Source organism: Myotis lucifugus, unplaced genomic scaffold (assembly GCF_000147115.1).
Source record: "Myotis lucifugus unplaced genomic scaffold, Myoluc2.0 scaffold_395, whole genome shotgun sequence".
In the NCBI taxonomy this organism is placed as follows: domain Eukaryota; kingdom Metazoa; phylum Chordata; class Mammalia; order Chiroptera; family Vespertilionidae; genus Myotis; species Myotis lucifugus.
In genome coordinates, this window is record NW_005871443.1 from 859,451 (window position 1) to 883,381 (window position 23,931).

General features: G+C 39.0%; 2 protein-coding genes across 2 annotated transcripts in view; both read left to right on the forward strand.

Moving 5' to 3' along the window:
* Positions 1-23,623, forward strand: part of CDC16 (cell division cycle 16) — a 35,567-nt gene extending 11,944 nt beyond the window's left edge. The window contains 9 exon segments of the mRNA XM_006109762.3: positions 191-240; positions 1,110-1,183; positions 3,166-3,291; positions 10,069-10,221; positions 11,922-11,985; positions 15,176-15,237; positions 17,468-17,603; positions 18,994-19,084; positions 23,087-23,623. Coding sequence (XP_006109824.1) covers positions 191-240; positions 1,110-1,183; positions 3,166-3,291; positions 10,069-10,221; positions 11,922-11,985; positions 15,176-15,237; positions 17,468-17,603; positions 18,994-19,084; positions 23,087-23,346 — 1,016 coding nt within the window. The 3' untranslated portion in view covers positions 23,347-23,623.
* On the forward strand, positions 6,689-8,309 carry LOC106699410 (cap-specific mRNA (nucleoside-2'-O-)-methyltransferase 1-like). The gene has a single exon (XM_023743488.1). It carries the CDS (start codon positions 6,717-6,719, stop codon positions 7,266-7,268), a length of 552 nt encoding a protein of 183 aa, XP_023599256.1. The 5' UTR covers positions 6,689-6,716; the 3' UTR covers positions 7,269-8,309.
* Positions 23,624-23,931: the final 308 nt, after the last annotated feature.

A 23,931-nucleotide genomic window follows, 5' to 3' on the forward strand; every position in this document is an offset into this window, starting at 1 on the left:
TAGTATCCAACCCTTGGTGTTTCTATATTTTATTGGGTAAATGAATTTTGATTCTAAAAAGAAAAAAAAAGAATGAAATCATTGCTGTGAGAACAACATTTATATGATTGTGAAGAATTATGACTGGGGGAAAGTCATGTCTTAAAATTCATTTGATGTGAATAATTTTTTCTTTTTTTTCCTAATGTAGAACTTTTCTATCTTTCTCATAAATTGGTGGATTTATATCCTAGCAACCCTGTAAGTAAATATAAACAATTTTTTCTTACAGTGTTTTTTCTTACTTGAATTTAAAGAAAATGCTTAACTAGTATTTAGACAGCTTGTATTTAAATGTAACCAAATATGTTTTATTTTGAGGTGTTGGAGCAGAATCTCTTAGTGCTTATGATAATAGAAGCAGCATTAACTTTCTCAATCCATGAAGGTTTTTTTTTAGTGTATTGAAACATAACTTAAAACAAAGATCTTTTTTTATTATAGAAATTATACAGTATATGCTTATTATTAAAAATACTCAACATATAGAAAAATACAATATTGAAAGTCAAAATCACACTCCCACCTCTCATAAGTAATGCTAGTAAATGCTTGGTAGCTTTCTCATGTTGCATACATAAGGTACCTTACTGGATTGTGCACTGATTTGAATCATTGTGTCTTCCAAACTGCCATGGGTCAGAACTAAGACCTAGAAATTGAAAGTGGAATCAGAAACTGTGTCCTTAGAGACAGAAGTCAAGAATCAGGGCCCAAGTCTCAGTTTACACCTTAGACCAGTGTGAAAATAATTTATAAAGAGGCAAAACTAGTGCAAGAGATGTCAGCTAGCAATATGGAACCAGAGTCAGGGAAGATTCGTAGTGCAGGTGAGAGGCCAGGATTCAGAGTGGGTTTGAAATAGGAAGTGTTCAGTAGCCTCGTCTTGTGTTCAGTGCTTCAGGGAAGTAATTGAAGGCCTCTTGAGAAAGGGCTGTGGAGATTTGGTTCTCTTCTAACTTGAACTAGAATATGGGATGGAACACCTCATCCACCCTCTGGCCTAATTTGCTAGATATTTTTAATTCAAAGTTCAGATCTTTGGTCATGGTAAATTTTGAACTTTGTAGGTTTCTTGGTTTGCAGTGGGATGCTATTATCTCATGGTTGGTCATAAGAATGAACATGCCAGAAGATATCTCAGGTACGAATTTATTGTCTTCCTCACTCTAATGAACCTGTAGAGAGATTTTTTGCTCATCTGCTTTAATGCAATAAATAGAAAGTATTTTAAAAGCAGTGTAAAAGAAAAAATGTTTTCTTTGGCAGATTTAGTTCAGTTGCATTAGTTATGTATCTTGCTTGTATATGATGTCATGAGGGAGACAAAAGTAATCAGTGGTGTAGACCTTGTTCTCAAGGAACTTGTAACATATTTAAGTTTTTATTTATAAATGAGAAATGTGAAATAGTAGAGAACATTATAGAATAGTTTGAAAGGTTCTGTTTTTCATTTACAGAGACACTATTAACTGCTTACTTTTAGAAAGTCTTTTGTTAATAGTCGTGAAGTGACATAAAACTTTACATGAGATTAGGATCAGTAAAAGTGACTATAATACAGAATTCTTGGCATAGTGAACTGGCTTATATAAGGACCTGCTGTGGTTTTAGTTTAAGGAACTCCATGCAGCCCAATCAAGCTACTTAACCAGTACTATTCAGTTATTCAAGTACAGGAAAATGTCTGTATGTGAAGAATTAATTACTAAAGATTAAAAATATAATGATACTTGTGATTTCCTCCATGTAAACAAAATAGAAAATGGATCTAAGGGAAACGTGTGAACTTTGGACACTGACTTGAATTCCCATCCAAGTTCCATCACTTACTAGCCACAGTCCCTTAGGAAAGTTAATTCCTCTATATTTTTTCTAAAAATGGAAATGATATAATACTTGTATCCCAGAATTGTTGGGAAAATTAATAAGTTGACATGGAAGGATCCTGCACTAGGAAGAAAATAGGGAGAGCTCTCTGGTTAGTTGTGTAAAGTATTTTAGAAAACCTTGCTTGTGCTCTTTGCTGGAGTAAGAAGATGATGTGTGTTATAATTGTTCTTTGAGCTATGCTTCTTTGAATTACTGTGCTTCTTCAGTGATGGACTCTACATGAAACAGGGAACATTTGGGTGAAAGAAAACTTAGAAAATAAAATCCTAGGAAGTGTGAATCTCACCCTTTGTATTTTCCATGTCTTGTAATGTTTGCTTTATTTCCTGTTTTGGGTCACCAATGGGTCACTGATTGAAGACTGACTGTTTAAGACTATATAGTCCTGTTCATGGAACCACGGTGACTCTCCTAGCACCTTCTGTAGGATGTCAGTCTTCCAGCCTCAGTATACTTGTCTTTAAAATATAAATAATAATTTATCTTGCAAGTTATTAGGATTAGATGATGCATATAAGGCATCTATCATATTGCCTGGCACAAAACAGGCCCCAAATGGTTGCTGCTACCACCATTTACCTACTCGGTTGTGAAATGAAGCTCCTGGGTTAAGTAATATTTATAAATTCTATACAGAATGCTAATGGGTTCAACTATAGTACCTAAAAAGTGCGGACCTCTCCTAAAATTTCTTAAAATTTTGCTTGTACTAGTAAATATTCTTTTATCCTATATAATAAAAGGGTGATATGCAAATAACCGAACAGTGGAATGACCGGTCGCTGTGAGGCGCACTGACCACCAGGGCGCAGACGCTCAATACAGGAGGTACCCCCTGGTGGTCAGTGCGCTCCCACAGGGAGAGCGCCACTCAGCCAGAAGCCCAGAAGCCGAGCTCAAGGCTGGTGAGCGTAGTGGCGAGCCTCTCCCACTTCCATGGCAGCGTGTTAAGGATGTCCGGGAGCAGGCCTAAGCCATCAGTTGGACATCCCCTGAGGCTCCTGGACTGTGAGAGGGCACAGGCTGGGCTGAGGTACCCCCCCCTCCCCTGAGTGCACAAATCTCATGCACCGGGCCTCTAGTTTCAAATAAATTAACACAAATGTTACAGTAGTGTTTCATGTATTGACAGCTCATTTATTTAATTTGAATGTCCTTGAAACCATTAGCTTACATAAAATTAACAATTTAAGAATAAATATTATATTAATTGTATGAAGTTTCTTATTTTAGTAAAGCTACGACACTTGAGAAGACCTACGGGCCTGCGTGGATAGCATATGGACATTCATTTGCAGTTGAGAGTGAACATGACCAAGCAATGGCTGCTTACTTCACAGCAGCACAGCTGATGAAAGGGTATGGCAAGCAAATTAATCAAACTGCATGAAAAGATTTTTTTGCTAACAAAATGAAATTTCTATTATTATCACTGTCATTTGGTTGGTAAACTAAAGAAAATATCTTACTTGTATCTAGCTACTGGCTTGTGATTATATAATAACTATGGAAATTTTTTTTTTTTAATATATTTTATTGATTTTTTTACAGAGAGGAAGGGAGAGAGATAGATAGTTAGAAACATTGATGGGAGAGAAACATCGATCAGCTGCCTCCTGCACATCTCCCACTGGGGATGTGCCCGCAACCCAGGTACATGCCCTTGACCGGAATCGAACCTGGGACCTTTCAGTCCGCAGGCCGACGCTCTATCCACTGAGCCAAACCTGTTTCGGCAATAACTATGGAAATTGAGGGAGGAGGAAGCTGGTGTAGTGATTTTGCCTAGCAGTTTTATCTTAACCAGTACAAAAGGGAACTAGGAAATTAGCCTAAGGGAACAAATGAGGAAGGAAGTTCTCTTTCACATGCTCATTCAAGAATGAAATTATTCATTAGCAAAATTATGTTCTGTTTATATCTAAAAGGTATTTAATGTGGCTTAATGGTAGTATAGGACTATATTTGTCAATGTTCTAGATTGAAATCGACATTAAATATATTTTATTTTACATGAGATTAGGATCACTAATATAATAAGTTAATGTAAGTGTACCCTAAGAGTGTGTTACTTTGGAGAGTAAAGTATTACTATTTACTCCTGTTGACTCTTTTTGGACTCAAAATTAGTTATACCTTGCAGTGTTCTTTCTGTGTTCGCTGTTCTCTGCCTCCATCTCTGTGGAGTGGTGGTAGGAGTGCGATGGTTCAAAGGTCTGGGCTGGAATCAGACTACTTGGTGATCTTGGCAAGTTATTTACCCTCTTGAAAAATAGGAATAACAGCAATACTCACTCGTAGGCTTACAGTGGGGAGTAATTGAGATAATACCAGTTAAAGACTTAGGACAGTGTCTGCCATATAGAAAGAACCCTGATAAAAGTTAGCTACTTTAATTTATTTGTTTGTATTCAGGAGCAGTATCACATATTTATCTGTTTTGAATTTCATCTTGTTAGTTTTGATTTACCTTTTCAGACTATCAGACTCCTTTTGGTACCCAGTTTGCATCAAAATTATTTATGATCCTCAGGTTTGTTTGGTTTTTTTTAGTTATATTAAATTTGATACATGACTTTTAAATCTAACTAGTCATCCATGAAAGCATTGTAAAGGAGATAGCTCCCTAACTATATTAGTTTGCTTAGGCTGCCATAACAAAATATCACAGATTGGGTGACTTAACAGAAATTCATTTTCTCACAGTTCGGGAGACTGGAAAGTATAATGTCCAGGTGCTGATAAGAGCTCTCTTCCTGACTTGTAGATGGCTGCCTTCTCACTATGTCTTCACATACTGGAGAGAGAGCTTTGGTGTCTCTTCATTTTTTAAAGGTTCCAGCATTATGATCTGATGATCTTATTTAACCAATACAGTCATGTTGGGTTGTTTGGTCTTAACATATTAATTTTGGGAGGGATACATACGTTCAGTCCATAACACTTATAACTAGAAATAATCCTCCAGATTAAAATTGTTCAGTTAATTATTGATCCCCTAAGTGGTCCAGGTTTCTCCATCCTGTCCACCAAGATGTGTGAAACCTCTTCCAGTGCTTTGCTGAAGTGTGGCTCCAGTGTCTGCATATACCCTTAGTCTGTCAATCTGTTAAGTTGTCAGAAAAAAAAAATCTCAATAATTTACTATGAGTTTTTTCTCATCAGCACATGCTAGGGTCTGCTATTTATGTATTTTTTTTCTATTCTGGGTTCTTTAAACCCAGAATAGTTATTATGAGTTGTTAGTTGTTAGCTAAGAATAAAAACCAGTGATAACTAATGATGTGTTAGTACTTTTAATGTTCCCCAATCTAGGCAAACTTTAATTAAATTTTCAAATCAGCTTCTCAAGATAAGCATTACTTTGTTTTACTTCCCTGTCAAAATAGCATTGCATTCTCTTAATTTGCTCTGTGTCTGGGTAAATGAAATTGTGTAAATATTTTAAAATGCCCTTTATGATTTCTTTTTTGAGCCATTAGTTATTTAAGAGTGTGTTGTTTAATTTCCACATATTTTTTAATTTCCCAAATTTCCTTCTGTTATGATTTCTAATTTAATTCCATTGTGGTAGGAGAACATACTTTCTGTGATTTCAATCCTTTTAAATTTATTGAGGCTTGTTTCATGACCTGACATGGTCTATTCTAGAGACTGATCTAGGTGCACTTAAGAATTCTCCTCTTGTAGGGTGCAATATTCTATAGCTGTCCCTTAGTTCTAATTGGGTTATAGTACTGTTCACATCTTTGATTTCCATGTTGATTGTCTTGCCATCATTACAAGTGAGGTACTGAAGTCTCCAACTATTATTTTTGAATTGTCTATTTTCCCCTCTAATTCGGGCAGGTTTTGCTACATGTATATTGGGTCATGCACTGTCTCTAGTAATAAATTTTGTCATAAGTGTACTTTGATATTAGTCGAGTCATATCAGCTCTCCTTTGTTACTGTTTGCATGTGGTATCTTTTTCCATTTTTTTACTTTCAACCTGTTGTGTCTTTGAATCTAAAGTTTGTCTCTTGGCAGCAGTAGGGCCAGACCCGGTAGTGGCAGTGGCAGCAGTTGCCTGACCCCTCCCGCTCCCGCTCCCTGGCAGCTTGCCCTTTCCCCTCAGTCAACAATGAAGGGGATAAATGATTAAAAAACAGGAGAAAAGAGTTGCAGAGCTTAGCCTGAACCTCAGCTCTACGTCCGAGGATGAACCTCCCTTCTCTGTCAATCATGCAGCGAAAGTATCTACTACAAGCCTGACAGTGAGACCAAGGGGAAGCAACGCAGCTCTCTTGGTGATGCATTCAAAGCAGACTCTATTGTGGAGGGAACTTTTTCCTGCTGTTCCATGTATAACAGCATCTCCCAGAAGCCAAATGGGCTTCAGGGAAAGTGAAGGATTGGGTAAATACAGTCAGCGTAGGAAGGACATTGTTGAGTCCTCTAATCAGAAAGGCTTGGGGCTGACGTTGCAAGGCTTTGACCAGAAGTTGAATCTGGACTGGCAAGATGAGCCAGAGCCTAGTGCCTATGAGCAGGTATGATGGTTTCCAGAATGTACCACTGAAATTCCTGACACTGAAGAAATGAGTGATTGGATGGTTGTGGGAAAGAAAGATGATTATTGAAGATGAAACAGAGTTTTGTGGGGGAGACGTGCTTCACAATGCGCTGCAGAGTAAGAGTGTGTTTGATGTCCTGGATGGGGAGGAGATGCAGCAAGCTCAGACCCGGGCCAGTCCCTATGAGATGATCCAAGGAGTCTTCTTCCTAAACAGGGCGCAGGAAGATGGCTAATATGGATTTTGTATTTGATCACATTTTTACAAATCCGAGGGACTCTTGTGGGAAACCACTGGTGAAGGACTGGGAAGCTGAGCTTCTGTACTGTGCTGACGTCTGTGCAGGCCCAGTTGGCTTCTCAGAGTATGTGCTGTGGAGGAAGAAGTGGCACGCAAAGGGCTTTGGAATGGCTCTGCAGGGCCCGAACGACTTTAAGCTGGAAGCCTTCTACTCAGCTTCCAGGGAACTTTTTGAACCTTACTATGGCGAGGGTGGGATTGATGGAGACATCACCCGCCCAGAGAACATCACTGCTTTTAGGAATTTTGTCCTGGATAACAGATCACAAGGGTGTCCACTTTTTGATGACCAATGGGGATTTCTCTGTGGTGGTACAGGAGAACCTACAAGAGATCCTCAGCAAGCAGCTGCTGCTCTGTCAGTTCCTCATGGCACTTTCTGTGTCTGGACAGGAGGCCACTTCATCTGTAAAACCTTTGACCTATTCACACCATTCAGCATGGGGCTCATCTACCAACTGTGCTGTTCATTTGAATGAGTATGTCTCTTTAAGCCCATTACCAGCCGTCCTACCAACTCGAGAGGTATGTGGTGTGCAAGGGCCTGAAGGTGGGCATAGGTGACAGGATTACCTCTTCTCAGTCAGTATTAAACTCAACCAGCTGCAGCACACTGATTCTGATGTCAACCCTGTGGTTCCCTTGGAGGTGATGAAGGGAGACCATGAATTTACTGACTACATGATACGGTCCAGTGAGAGCCACTGTAGTCTGCAGATCAAAGTTCTGGCCAAAATCTATGCCTTTGTTCAAGATGTGATCCTGAGCCTTGGCAGGCAAAGATCTGGAAACAGTGCCTTTGTCTTTGGGGGATCCCAGACCAGGCTTGAATTGCTCCTACTTCCTCAGACCCAAAATCTAAGTTCTTTGACCTAATACAGGGCACTGAGATAGACATCTTCAGCTCTAAGCCCACGCTGCTCACCTCCAAAACCTTGGAGAAGATCCGCCCAGTGCTCAACTACTGCTGCATGGTGTCTGGCAGTGAGTAGAAATTCCTCCTCGGCCTGGGGAGGTCACAGATCTACACATGGGATGGCCGCCAATCAGACTGCTGGGTCAAGCAGGACCTGAAGACAGAGCTACCCCGGGACACTCTGCTCGCTGTGGAGATTGTCCATGAGCTGAAAGGGGAGGGGAAGGCCCAGCGGAAGATTAGTGCAATCCACATCCTCGATGTCCTTGTGCTGAATGGCAGTGATGTGCGGGAGCAAGACTTTAACCAGTGAATTCTACTCGCTGAGAAATTTGTGAAAGCTGTTTCTAAACCTAGTTGTCCTGACATGAATCCCATCAGGATGAAGGAGGTGTATAGGCTGGAGGAAATGGAGATTTTTAGCAGGTTGGAGACGAAGATCATTAAGGGCTCCAGTGGCAAACTGAAGCTCAGCTACACAGGACGAGACAACCGGCACCTTGTGCCCACTGGTCTCTACATTGTTAGGACAGTGAATGAGCCATGGACTATGGGATTCAGCAAAAGCTTTAAGAGGAAGTTCTTCTACAAGAAAACCAAGGCCTCTACCTGTGAGCTCCCTGCAGATGCCATTGCCCATTTCACATCTGCTACTATGGCCGGCTCCTCTGGGAGTGGGGAGATGGCATCCCTGTAGGTGACTCTCAGAAACCCCAGGACCCAGACAAGCTGTCCAAGGAGGATGTCCTCTCCTATATCCAGACACAGCGCCTGAGGGCCTGAGGACGCCCACTCCTGCTGAACACAGTCGTTCAGAGTCAGGGTGCCTTACCTAGGCCCCACAGTACTGGTTCCTTCCCCGTCTTGAAAGGGACAGGGAAGCACAGTGATTACAGCCTGGCCATGGGGGGTGGGCAGGTGGTCTCCTCTCCATCTCCCCTGAAGAACTCAGTCAGGGGCCTTCAGAGGGCACTCACATGTTCCTTCTGGAACCCCTTTTAGACTTCCCTTCCCAGAGACCTGCCTGGGAACTTTCTCCCTGCCAGGACTCAGCCTGATACTTCTGACTGACTGGCTACAAATCTGACACACATCTCTGTGTTCCCTTACAGACATCTCATTCCCTGATTTCCTTTTAAGTTTTTGGCCAGCCTCTTGTTTGCCTCAACTGGTATGGCTGCCTCAGGTTAATATTAAACAGTTACCACTGATTGTTTTCAACAACTGCCCTGGGAGAGAGCTTATCTCACTGAGTTGGCTATGAGTCAGGTCAAAGAAAATCAAGCTATGAATAGGGTTTTCCAGGGAGCTGACAGATGGGTCAATTAGTGACAATTCTCTGTGGCACATATCAGGATCTCCAAGCTCATTCTCCTCCAGGGGCTGCTGGGCTACTGATGTCCTAGGCTAGTGTGGAGCTGAGAAAAGGGAGACAGGAAAGGGACAAGTTAAAACATTATAAAATCTGTTCTTTTGCTGAGACTCAGCTGTTTCTCTAGAATAAACACTCCTCACATTGTTGTAAGCTTTTGGTTAACTTCCAAAGTTCTGAAAAAGTTTATTTTGATGATTTTTGGCAATGTTCTTGTTGCTTTCATAGAGGAGTAGATTGTATTCTGCCATTTCAGAAATACTTCCTCCAGGTAAAAACTTTTAAAGCATTCTTCATGGCCTTTCTGTAGAACATAGATTCTTGAGTCATGATTCTAGATTTGAAACAAAGCACATACCAACCATTCAGTCAGTATTATTGACATTCTTAGATCCATCTGCAAAGAAAAATTATGTTTTCTTTGCTTAATGTAATCATTGTTCTTTGTGCCTAAAATTATCTCAGAGGATATGAAAATAGACTAGACATGACATAATTCAGAACTCTGCAGTGGAACTGATAATAACTGATATACTGGAATCTGCACAGGAAGAGCCATTTAAGTTAGAAAGTCAGAAGCAGCTTCATGAAGGGAAGCAGAACTTTAACACAGTCATGAAGGATACACGGTACTGACTCCATAAAGGAGAACGAGGAGGACCGTCTAGCATAGGGCCATGACATTAGCATAGTGTAGGAAAACAGTCAGCATAGACCTGTTTTTCTGCTTTAGAGGATTTTTGGGGTTTATTGTTGAATAATGAGATATAAAGGCTAGGTTGCTGAAAGGTTCCAGAAGTGTCAGCTGATTAGTCTAAAAGCCCATTTGACAGTCTTTAAATATTAGTAAATGAAGTTTTAGAGAAAAGTAAATGCTCTGTTTTTGCCTATATTTTAGTTATTTTGCAGATAGGATTTGAAGTCAATAAATTAATTTCTACTGAATTATTGTTTTTGGTGTTGAATATATGAAAATTTCCAATATTTTTAGGTGTCATTTGCCAATGCTCTATATTGGATTAGAATATGGATTAACCAATAACTCAAAATTGGCTGAAAGATTCTTTGGCCAGGCTCTAAGCATTGCACCAGAAGATCCTTTTGTTATGCATGAAGTTGGCGTGGTTGCATTTCAAAATGGAGAGTAAGTACTGAAAGGCCAAAAGCCCTTCTGTTTCCTTTTTATTAGTATAATAAAACCTCAATCACTAGAGTTTAACTGCTCAGAGTGACCCTTTAGTAGATTTTTAAAAGTGTATTCTTTAGGAGAAGGGGGTGTACTGTTAAAAAAAAAAAAGAAATAGAAAGTGTTATCTTGGATTTCTTTAAAAATGCTAAACCTCCGATTTGGTCCCCTTTGATGTGGGCTATTACAAGCTCCTAAATTCTGCGATTGGACTGTTGTCGCTGTCAACTCACTTGAGCCCTGCAGGATGGCCTGGGCACTGCAGATTCCTCAGTCATCTATCTCCTTGTTGATTAGGAGTTGGAGTCATGCATTTGAGAAACATTCTCTACAACTTTGAAATGAAAATGTTTTCCGTTTAGCTTCCAGTTAACCCCAAAATTAAACTAGGATGGCCTAACCTGAGTTTACTGGTCAATTGAGGCATTAACTGTAGCCTTGAACATTTATAGAATAAGTAGTTCAATGTCATTCTCAAAGAGAAAAATATGTATAGCCCTTTGCATTAAATTATACATGAATTTAAAACAGTAAATTAGTACTACTGTAATGGTTTGTTGTGGCATGTGTGTATTCTAAAAATTGGGTTATCTAGTATTTATAAAAGAAAATTTGGAGATTAAAAAAATGTATAATAATATTTTAATATATAGTCAACTCATTTTTAACCCCAAAGTCAATCAAGGTGCTTTCACATTGTGTGGACATGTGCGTGTTCCCAGCTAAGGTCAAACAAATGATGTTTTGCCTTCTTTTGTCCACTTTCCTACTTAAACAAGTGTTCTTTTTTTGTTGTTGTTGTTAAACTTGATATTCTTTTTTTTTTTAATATATTTTATTGATTTTTTACAGAGAGGAAGGGGGAGGGATAGAAAGTTAGAAACATCAATGAGACAGAAACATCGATCAGCTGCCTCCTGCACACCCCATACTGGGGATGTGCCCGCAACCAAGGTACATGCCCTTGACCGGAATTGAACCTGGGACCCTTGAGTCCGCAGGCCGACGTTCTATCCACTGAGCCAACCCGGTCAGGGACAAGTGTTCTTTTTTACATTCAATTTTGTGACATGTTTTTGTGCTTTTTGTTGATAATTTCACTGTTTAAAATGGTCCCCAAGTGTAGTGCTGAAACCTGTCTAGTGTTCCTAAGCACAAGAAGGCTGTGTTGTGTTGTGCCTTGCAGAAAATACACTTATTAGATAAACTTTGTTAAGGCATAAGTTACAGTGCCTTCAGTTCAGTGTTAATGAAGCAACAATATATGTTAAATTAGGCATCACTAAGCACAAGCATATATAAAACAGGTTATAGGTTGAACATTTGGTGAAAAACGTGAGCAGAGGTTTGGGAACCTAAGCCCTGTATTTCCACGGGAGCAGTAGTTCTGACTGCACTAACGCAGTGTGCATGGTGACCAGAGAACACAGAGAATAATGAGAATTGACTGTATCTCCTAACAGCTTGAATTCCAGTGATATTAATGCCATAAATTCATCATCTATTACAATTGCTATTGCAAATAGTACATTGTAATGTACTATTTACAGAGGTTTACCTCATTTCATTTTTATATTACTAAAAAGAGAATCAAATTTTTCTTATTATTAAGTTTTCTAACTTTGAATAACCTGCAATCTTTTTTCCTTCTATTTTAGATGGAAAACAGCAGAAAAATGGTTTCTTGATGCTTTGGAAAAAATTAAAGCAATTGGGAATGAGGTATTTTATGTAATATCTATAAATACGCACACTCGTAAGTATGTGTACTATTGAATGAGGAAAATAATATAGATAATCTGTCTTGCTTAGAAAAAAATAACCTAATATCATATAATAACCTAATATTTATCATAACAATTGTCAGGCAATCAACTGTTTTACTTCATGGTACAAAATGAATTTGTTTCTAATTGAGAGGAGGGCAGGTGTTGGCTGTGTGCTCTAGTTTTGATATGTGGGAGTAATCAGAATATATTTGATGATTATTTGATACAAGGAATGTGTGATGACTCGTGGAAACTGGTGGGCACTGCAGCACATAACATAATATGTCCTCTAGCACCCCAAAAGAGCCTCATCTTTGATAAATGGTTAAATATAGCAGCTGATCCTACTGAAATAGGGCTAAGTGTCATTCAAATTCAGACCTATTATTGTTTTTCCTCACCTTATACTTAACATATATTTAGACTATTAACTATTTGAAAATTTTACTAGGTTCTATTGTATGAAAGATGTACCCCATGAATTTGCACTCATGAATTAACCTTCCATCTAGCATGGATGTGTATATACTATATTATTTTAACAGTTTTAGATATTGTAAACTTCTGTAGATAAGGAATTTGCATGTTTCTACTCTCTGGTTCCTGAATCTTTTTACTTGTACCTATTTGGTTTTATTCTGTTCTGTTTGCCACTTGCCAGTTACATACTTGGGCATACTTGCCCACATTCCACATCTTCTTTGGTCGTAGTTCCTCCTTGCTGAGACAGATACAGCTCCCTTGGGCTTCCTGTCAGGTGGCAGTTCACCTGTCCCCATAGACACCGCTTTGTTTATTTTGGTCTCTTCTTACTTGTCATATGAACTTAAAAACACTGTATTTCTGTGTGTTTGCACATGTATGTATATAAACAGGTTCTTCCACAGCACAGTCTTGGATGGACTGGATAATACATGTGTTTTTGTTAATATAGGGTTGCTACTTAGCACCTTGCCAGTTTTCATACAATTGAATACCTTAGGACCTTGGTACTCAAACTGGACCAGCCGTATCAGCATTACCTGGGAGCTCATTAGAAATACAGAATCTCAGATCTACTGAATCAAAATCTGCAGTTTTAGCAAGATCCCCAGGTGATTTCTCATGCACAGAAAAGTTTGAAATGCACTGTCTTAAATGACACTTAAAATTTAAACTATATTCTTTGATGATCAGAAGGCATTTTAGGAGTCTACAGAAATTTGAAGTAATGATTTTAAGTACAAAAGCACAATACCATTAAACTCAGAATTTCCATTAAAAAGTTATGTGAAAAGGGGAAAACATTGTTTGATTTTAGTTAATCAACTGCTGAAAATGTCAAAATAGCCACAGGAAAGCAGTCATGCTGAAGAATCACAAAGGGGCCCTAGCTGGTTGGGCTCAGTGGATTGTGTCAGCCTGCGGAATGAAAGGTCCCAGGTTCGATTTCGGTCAAGGGCACGTACCTCAGTTGCAGGTTCACAGGAAGCAACCAATCGATGATGTGTCTCATATCGATGTTTCTCTCTCTCTGTCTCTCCCTCTCCCTTCCACTCTTTCTAAAAAATTCCTCAAGTGAGGATATTTTTAGTGGTAGTAAAAAAAAAAAAAAAAAGAAGAAGAAGAAAAAAAATCACAAAGAGTTTGTTTTAATTCAAGTGGGCTGTGCCTCCCAGTACCAGGCTCAGGAGAGTTAGAGAGAGTGGCTCCGATCTGTGTATTCATTTAGTTCAGACTTACTTAATGTCTGTGCCCTGACTGCCTGACTGCCCTAAGCTCTAAGCTAGGCATTGAGAGGCAATAGGGAATTTGTTTGATATTTCCTGCCCTCAGATCGATTGGGGAATTCAGATAAGTAAATTGGCAATAATTTTGTGGTACAAAAGGGCTGTGATTGAGGAAATAAAGAAACCCACATAGAAGGGCAGTTAACCCAGATTTGGGGGTGGGTCAAGAAAGCCTGACTACATCCTACACCTCAGTCCTAAAGGATGATTGATGTTAACCAGGCAAAAGTAAGGAAGAGGGTATTTCAGGAATAGGGAACGGTGTGTGCAAAGTTGGAGCTAATTTAGTATGGCTTGGATTTTGAGTTCACAGAGAATGTCAAGAAATGGGGCAGAAGCTATTAAGGGCCTAGAAGGTGATGTTAAAGTCTGCACCTTATCCTGAGGGGGTGGGACAACAAAAGGTTTAAGAAGGGCAGCATGGTCAGACGTGTCTGATTGGGGCCCAAACAAGACTTTTTAATGGGTGGTTGTAATTATACCAAGAAGGCTGATAAACAAGCCTTGGTGATTCCTTGGAGGGGTCAGGTATGACATGGGTGCCATGTACTGTGAGGGCACTCAGGAGGAGGTGAGGTTAGGGAGCTGGGATGGCAAGAGAGAGACGATAAGAGTTTAGCATGTGGCTCATTGAATTTGAAGTGCTTGTGAGATTTCTAAGTAGAAATATTTAGTAGACAGAATATAAAGTTCTGAGCTGGAGATATAAAATTTGAACTTCTTCAACATAGATGGGCCCTATGACAAATTGTGCTAATAAAATAATGTCCTCGGGGCCCTGGCCAGGACACCTATAAGAATCAAACGATGAATGCAAAGATGGGTGGAACAACAAATCAGTGTTTCTCTTTCTCTCTCCCTCTCTCTCCAAAGTCAACCAATCAGTAATTTCTTTTAAAAATGTGTTTTTCTTAATTGATTTTAGAGAGAGAGGGAGAGAAAGAGAGTAACATCAATGTGAGAAACATCAAGCGGTTGCCGTCTGTCCCTGTCTCTCCCCCCAACATCTCCCCTGCCCCCAGTCTGGGGACCCAACCCCCAGGGACCAAACCCTCAAGGACCAAACCCACAACCTGGGCATGTGCCCTGATCAGGAATCGAACTGGCGACCTCTTGGTGCATGGGGTGATGCTCTACCAACTGAGCCACACCAGACAGAGCGATACATAAATATTTAAGTAAAATAATAGTATCCTCAGGAAGTCTCAGTAGTAGTAAAGAAAGATGGAAAAAACAGCAAATACTCCTGCTTAGTGCTGTGCAAGCACCAGGAGAGAGTCCAACTCCCATAGATGAGTGAAATAATGCAGTGCAAACAGGTCAGGCTGAAAAGTGACGTCTGTAAGTCATGGGTGTGATGTTGCTGTGTTTCAGGTAACTGTTGACAAATGGGAACCTTTGTTGAACAACTTGGGGCATGTCTGCAGAAAACTTAAGTAAGTGAAGTATTTTCAGAAATATTCTTGTGACTGAAAGTGAACTTAATTTTGTGTAGCCTTTTCCATATTTTTGTGGAAAAATAGTTGTTTTGTTATTGCTGATTTATAGTAATATATAATTTTCAGTAATCTTATAATTTTTAATAATTTTTAGTACTATATCAAGAATTATAATCACTTTTATTTTCTTAGATTAAATAACTTTTAATGTTCAAAATTAATTTAGAAGAATTAGGATAGTATAAAACCATTAGAGCCCCAGTGCACGAAATATGTGCACGGGTAGGGTTCCTAGGCCTGGCTGGCGATCAGGGCCGATCAGGTTCTCCACCTCCCCGCCTCCCTGCCTCCTTCCCTCACTCCCTCAGCACCCTGCAACCACTGGTCGCCTGCCATGTTCAGTGCCATCCCCTGGTGGTCAGCCCATGTCATAGCAAGCAATCGAACTCCTGGTCAAACTCCTGAGGGGACAATTTGTATATTAGCCTTTTATTATATAGGATGTCTACATTCTATCTCACTGTTTTCCGCTTGATAACAGTTTTGTGATATGAGAAACAGATGGCAGTTGAAAATAGATTCTTTGGTCCTAACTGGTTTGGCTCAGTGGATAGAGCGTCAGCCTGCGGAGTCAAGGGTCCCAGGTTTGATTCCGGTCAAGGGCATGTACCTTGGTTGCGGGCACATCCCCGGTGGCGGTGTGTGGGGGCAGCTGATCAATGTTTCTCTCTCATCGATGTTTCTAACTCTATCCCTCTCCCTTCCTATGTAAAAAATCAATAAAATATATTTAAAAAAATGAAAATAGATTCTTTAGTTAAATGAGTTTGGAAGACTCTAGGTCAGGGGTCCTCAAACTACGGCCCGCGGGCCACATGCAAATACAAATATTGTATTTGTTCCTGTTTTGTTTTTACTTCAAAATAAGATATATGCAGTGTGCATAGGAATTTGTTCATAGTTTTTTTTTTTTAACTATAGTCCGGCCCTCCAACGGTCTGAGGGACAGTGAACTGGCCCCCTGTTTAAAAGGTTTGAGGACCCCTGCTCTAGGTTACTCAAAATTTAATGGGTTTTCTGTTTCAGGATTTCTTGGGAGTCTTTACTCTGTATTATGAGCTGCAACATTTCCCAAACTTTATTAAGCACAAAACCTTTTTTTCAGAAAAGATTTTACAGGGAAAGTATTCCAGAGAACTTTTGAAAATGCTCTTCCAAGTAACTCCTTTTGACCTTAAAGCAAACCTCTTGAGTTGCCTTTCACCAACTCTGGTGTAGGATGTTTGACTTCACATAAAGAGGCCTTGCCGTGTGATAGGGCACAGGCCCAAGTGTCAGGGATTAGGTGCTGGCTCCAGTCTCCTACTAAGCATCCGGAGGAATGCAGCAATACCCCTGCAGGAGTACCCTCAGCTAGCTGAGCGAGCAGGCAGGAAAGTACATGTCAAGGAGGTGTTAAGATACGCAAAAGTGGATATGAAGTACTGTTATCAGTTAACGGTCTAGACCAGTGGTTCTCAACCTTCCTAATGCCGTGACCCTTTAATACAGTTCCTCATGTTGTGGTGACCCCCACCCATAAAATTATTTTCGTTGCTACTTCATAACTGTAATTTTGCTACTGTTATGAATCGTAATATAAATATCTGATATGCAGGATGTATTTTCATTGTTACAAATTGAACATAATTAAAGCATAGTGATTAATCACAAAAACAATATGTAATTATACATGTGTTTTCCGATGGTCTTAGGCGACCCCTGTGAAAGGGTTGTTCGACCCCCAAAGGGGTCGTGACCCACAGGTTGAGAACTGCTGGTCTAGACTGTTATTCTAGTACAGTGATGGCGAACCTATGACACGCATGTCAGAGGTGACACGCGAACTCATTTTTTTGGTTGATTTTTCTTTGTTAAATGGCATTTAACTATATAAAATAAATTTCAAAAATATAAGTCTTTGTATTACTATGGTTGCAAATATCAAAAAATTTCTATATGTGACACAACATCAGAGTTAAGTTGGGGTTTTTCAAAATGCTGACACGCCGAGCTCAAAAGGTTCACCATCACTGTTCTAGTATAGGAAAGTGTTTATGTTTTTAATAGGTATTCTCATCTTAGACTTAGTATTTACTACTTTTACTGTACTCACTAATTGTTTTATCTCTTTCTTCCCATTCTCCTCCCCTCCCCTCCCCAACGCCCTCTCTCTCTTCTCTCACAGAAAGTATGCTGAGGCATTGGATTATCACCGTCAGGCATTGGTGTTAATTCCGCAAAATGCATCCACCTATTCTGCCATAGGGTATATCCATAGTCTGATGGGCAACTTTGAAAATGCTGTGGACTATTTCCATACAGTATGTTTTTTGTTTGTACCGAATTTTAAATCTGGTTAACATTTACCACTTTAAAAAAAAAGATCTTTTCTAGGCAATGTTTTGTTACTTTGCCATTTTAAAATTCTTTAGGTGACCTTATATTTTATTCTTTGCAGAGAAAAGTATGTTGTGCAATATTCAATAAATTAGAAACAAATGTGAGACTTGTCTTATGTGTGCAGTGAGATATAGTAGTGTCCAGTGATGTCTGTCAGCCCAGTCTGAACTGGGTGTTATTCTAGGCAGGGAGTTTGTGTTGCACAGTGAGAACCCTTTGGGAATTCTAGTGGGTTTTTTTTAGTCCATTTATGAGTTATAATTAATTTCCTTAGATCACTTAAACATATGAACAAAACAATATGCATTTATTACAAGGAAAGAATCTCTCCTTAATCCATATGCTGTGCTTCATTAAATCTAAGGTGCCATTAATATGCAAGTTGACCACAAAAATAAAACAAACACTGCCACTTAAACTTTAACATAATTATTTCCTGTCAACCGTTTTGTACTTAAAACATGCTCTATTGGATATATTAGCATATAGATTTTTTTCAGGGATCACTCAAGTACCAACATTAAAAAAATATATAAGTGAAATAAATAGTTGAGATATTCAGTTCTTCACATTCAGAGTTTGGTTCTTCTAAATCACTTTGGTACCAGGTGATAACCCTGATTTCCCAAAGTAGTGTCTTGGTGCCAGCACACCCTGCTATTGACTCAGGTTCCTTCTCCAGGGGTGGGGAACCTTTTTTCTGCCAAAGGCCATTTGAATATTTAAAACATCATTCATGGGCCATACAGAACTATCAACTTAAAAATTATCCTGCTATATTTGGTCAAATATTTAATTAACTCACCCCTAATGCCTTGGCAGGGCCAGATCAAATTATTTTGCTGGTCTAACATGGCCCGCAGGCCAGATCTTCCCTACCCCTGTTAGCCAAAGACATTGACTCTGCAAATTTTATGCTGTCAACAGAAAGTTTTAGACAACAGCCACAAATCATATATCTTCTGTGTCTCCCCTCACAAGGTTTGTGATCTAGCCTGTGCCATTAACTTGGCCACCAAATCACAGGGCTCATGTGGACATAGTTTTTAAAAATTTTTTGGAGGAGGGGAATTTTAAAACATAAAGAAATACAGAGAATAGTGTAATGACCCTTCAGATACCATCACCCAACTTCAACATTCATTAACTCATGGCTACTCTTGTTTTAGCTGTATCCCCACTAACAACCTCCTTCTATTCACACCCGAGATTCCCTAGAGTATATTGAATTCAGTTTAGCAAGAATATTTTAAAATAAAAGAGAAGAAAATATTTTTTCTTGTAATAACCATGCTGAATCTTTTCTGGCAGGCCCTTGGACTTAGGCGAGATGATACATTTTCTGTTACAATGCTTGGTCATTGCATTGAAATGTACATTGGTGATTCTGAAGCTTATATTGGTAAGATTACAATTACTATTATTGATGTCATAGTCCATTTTATAGATTGTTATATATCTCTGTTTCGGTTTCTCAAAATTTTGTGTGAGGTTCTAGGTTTGTTTTTCCTACCATTCTAACTACATTAATATCAAGAAACTCCCTTTTTTTTGTTAGAACAATGCTGTGAGAATTAATGACTCATTAAGTATTCATTGAGTTTAAAGTTGGGTATTTGCTATATGCAAAATACTATTACAGAATATGTGCAGAGCACTGTGATATATAAGAATTAATTTAATTGCATAATGGAAAAATCTTAGAGACATTTTTCTAATAAAGGGCTCTGGCCTTAATATTTTATAATGCAGGATATAGCATATTTATATTTTAGTAGAATATTAAGTTGGTTTACATTCACACTACAGTGCTCATAATTCTTTAAATTATTTTTTATGGCATTGGTGTACTTGGACACTCATTTATTTATAAACATTGTAAGGTAAAGAGGGTACACTGAGGTTAAATCTTGAGATGTGGACTTTGGAATAGGCAAATATTTCTTTAACAGAACATAAAATCATAGAGGGAAAAATGTTATTTGGGCTTCAATACAATTAAGATCTATTTGTCAAAAACACAAATATTAAGAGAGTGAAAAGGCATGTGATATACTGAGAGAAGTTATTCATAATACATAGACTTGTCAAAGAACTTGTGTCTAGAATACAAAAAGTCCTATAAATCAGTAAGAAAAAGTTTAATTGAAAACAGGCAAAATACTTGAACAGGAGCTTCACCAAAGAGAATATCCATATAGTTACAAAGCAAATGAAGATGCTTAATATCTTACTTATTAGGGAAATGAAATTAAAACCATAATGAGATAACACTGCCCATCTGCCAGAATGGCTGAAAATTAGAAATACTGATAGTACCTAGTGTTGGTGTAGTATAGATACAGTACAACTAGAACTCTTGTATGTACTTTATTATCAGGAGGGTTATAAACAGATAAAACTGTTTAACATATCTACTAAAGTTAAACAGGCCTATTATATCAGTTATCTGTTGCTGCTTAACAAACCATTCCAATAAAAATGTATTATTTTTCAAAGTTGGCTCTTGATGGTCTCATTCAGTTATGTATCTATGGTCCACAGGCATTTGGCAGGGCTAATGATCTGAGATGGCTTCATACACAGGTGGGGGCCTCAGCTGACACCGCTGGGCCTCTCCATGGTCTTTTATCCCAGTTCTTCATAGCATGGTGGTCTCAGGGTTCTAAAGGACAAGAGGCAAAATTCCAGCCCTCTTTAAAGCCGGAAGTTACACACAATTACTTCCATCACATTCTCTTCATCAAAAGGAGTCATGTGATTAAGTGCAGCGTCAACCTGGGAGGGGGTTATTCAAGAGTGGCAAAGGTGTCAAGAGGTGTGACTTATTAGGGCATTACTGACCTTAATATGTAGTGTTCTACTCCCAAGTATATGCCCAACAGAAACAAGGGCCTCAGTAAGCCCAAGTTCACACATAAGATTGTTCTTAGCTTTATTCTTTTTTTTTCTTTTTTTTTTTTTTTTAATAAAAATATACTTTTTGTTGATTTCAGAGAGGAAGGGAGAGGGAAAGAGAGATAGAAACATCAATGATGAGAGAGAACCATTGATCAGCTGCCTCCTGCATGGCCTCCACTGGGGATCGAGCTCGCAACCCGGGCATGTGCCCTTGACTGGAATCGAACCTGGGACCCTTCAGTCCGCAGGCTGACGCTCTGTCCACTGAACCAAACCAGCTAGGGCCTTAGCTTTATTCTTAAAAGCATCTAATTGGAAATAACCAAATGTCCACCAGTAGGTGAATGGAGAAATAAATTATGGTATACTTATACAAAAAAATACTACACAATTAAAATTAAAAGGACTAACTACTAAATCACGTGATATAGATGAATCTCACAGATTTTGACAAAAAAAACACAATATTTACTGATTAATTTCATTTATATGAAGATTAGTAATAAGCAAAACTAATCATTGATGATGGAAACATCAAAGCAGTGATTACTTCTGGCTTAGAAAGGGAAGTATTCACTGGAAGCAGCATGAGGTAGTTTTCTTGGAGCCAGCAGTGTTCTGTTTGGGTCTGGTGGTGATTATGTGGGTTTATACATATGTGAGAATTCATCCAGCTGTGCACACTTTGTGGTTTGTAGGTTATGACTCAGTTTTTTAAAGTTAAAAAAGGAAAAAAGAAGCTTGACTTCTGGCATCCTGAAGAACCTAGGTTGAAATCTCAGTTTTGCCACTCAGTAGCCCTGTGGCTTTGGGGCACATCTGAGTATGTTTCTTCATTTGGCCAAGTTGTGAGGCTTAAATGCAAAATTCCTATACAGCTAAGTGAGGTCTGGAGATACAATACTGAGTAAGGCAGATATTTTGCCTGTCTTCACAAAGGTAATGATTTTACAGAGGAGATTTCCAAGTCTACCATTCACTACACTTAGAAGTCTCCTCTATGATTTTATGTCCTGTACTACTTTTTATTTTATTGAGGTATAAGTGACATGTAACATATAAGTTTCAGCTATACAACATAATAATCCAATATTTGTATGTATTGCACAATGAGCACCACAATAAGTCTAGTTAACATGACACTGTACATAGTTACAGAATTTTTTTCTTATGCTGAAATTTTTAAGATCTACTCTCTTAGCAACTTTCAAATATGTGATACAATATTATTAACTACTAGAGGACTGGTGCACGAAATTCGAACACTCGGGGTGGGGGTGGGTCCCTCAGCCTGTCCTGCACCCTCTCGTGGTCCGGGAGGCCTCGGGGGATGCCCAGCTGCCGGCTTAGGCCCAGGGCTAAGCCGGCAGTTGGGCATCTTTAGCGCTACCACGGAGGTGGGAGAGGCTCCCACCACCACCACTGTGCTCGCCAATCATGATCCTGGCTTCTGGCTGAGCAGCACTCCATCTGTGGGAGTGCACTGACCACCAGGGGGCAGCTCCTGTGTTGAGCGTCTGCCCCCTGGTGGTCAATGCACGTCATAGCAACTGGTTGACCAGTAGACTGTCTGCCCCCTGGTGATCAGTGCACGTCATAGCGAGCGGTTGAGCAGCCTTAGCATATCACTAGCATATTAGGCTTTTATTGGTTGAACGGACGACCAGACACTTAGCATATTAGGCTTTTATTATATAGGATAGTCACCATGATGTACAAAATAGTACAAAATAAAAATATATTTTTAGAAGGCTTATATGTCATTATCAAAACACCTATTAGTTTATACTCTGTAAAATTGTCATGTTTTTATGTCAGAAATGATTGAACCTCATACATCTGTTGAAAGTCCTTTTTTCATTCTAAAGATTTTGATATGTGGAAAATATATTTCCCTTCACTGTGGCTTTTATATGCATAAGACTTGTGTCTATACCAGCCGTGGGCAAACTACGGCCCGCGGGCAGGATCCGGCCTGTTTGAAATGAATAAAACTAAAAAAAAAAATAGACCGTACTCTTTTATGTAATGATGTTTACTTTGAATTTATATTAGTTCACACAAACACTCCATCCATGCTTTTGTTCCGGCCCTCCGGTCCAGTTTAAGAACCCATTGTGGCCCTCGAGTCAAAAAGTTTGCCCACCCCTGGTCTATACCAATGCCAAAATGCCAACAGGCAGTTCTTATCTATCAGCTGAGAAAAAAATGCCCATAGGTTCCTTTCATTATGTAAGTGGTTTTAGGAATGGGATGGCTATTAAGCCATGCTAGAGCTTGAAACTGCATGTACTTCTAGAAGCCTTCCCAGTTGTCTCTTGTGATAATAAAATAAAATAAAAAAGGAGGAAAATGATTGCAACATTTTTTCCTTCTGAGCTTTACTTGTACTCTTAAAAGTACTATTTGACTTAAATGATAGAGGCTGTGTTATGTAATAATGGAAATGACAGTGAAATAATGGAATTTCTTATTTTGTTCTTATTATGGTGTTTCTTTTTAGGAGCAGACATTAAAGACAAATTAAAATGTTATGACTTTGATGTGCATACAATGAAGACACTAAAAAACATTATTTCACCTCCGTGGGATTTCAGGGAATTTGAAGTAGAAAAACAGACTACAGAAGAAACAGGGCTTACACCACTGGAAACCTCAAGGAAAACTCCAGATTCCAGACCTTCTTTGGAAGAAACCTTTGAAATTGAAATGAATGAAAGTGACATGATGCTAGAGACATCTATGTCAGACCACAGTACGTGATTCCAAATGGGTCCTGACTTTGTTTTGTCCTAGCGTAGAGTAGGTCAGTCAGTGTTCCTCACATCCGTGTCATGTCTTAAGAATTTCCCATTTCTTAACATGAATCCAGACCATACTTCTACATTTAGGAACGGAGACCGGCCTTAAGAGACTGCATAGCACACCTTTGCAGCAGATATTTTCTGATCCTACAAAATAGTTATACATAGTGGAATAAAGAAGGTAAAGCATCTATTATGTCTTTTTTTTCTTTTTCAATAAACTTTTATTTTGGACTGGTTTTTTATTTAAAGAAAAACTGCATATAGTACAGAGAGCTATATACCCTTCACTAGCTTTCCATTGTTAACATCTTACATTACCATGGAACCTTTGTCATAACTAAGAAACCTACATTTTTACGTTTCAAGTAACTAAACTCCAGGATTTCTTTGTATTTCACCAGGTTTTGCATTAATGTCCTCTTTCTGTGCAAGCATCCCGTCCAGGGCCACACTACGCAGCTGTCCTCTCTCCGTAGGCTCTTCTTAACTCAGACAGTATCTCAGACACCTATTGTCTTTCCTGACGTGGAGGGTTTTGAGG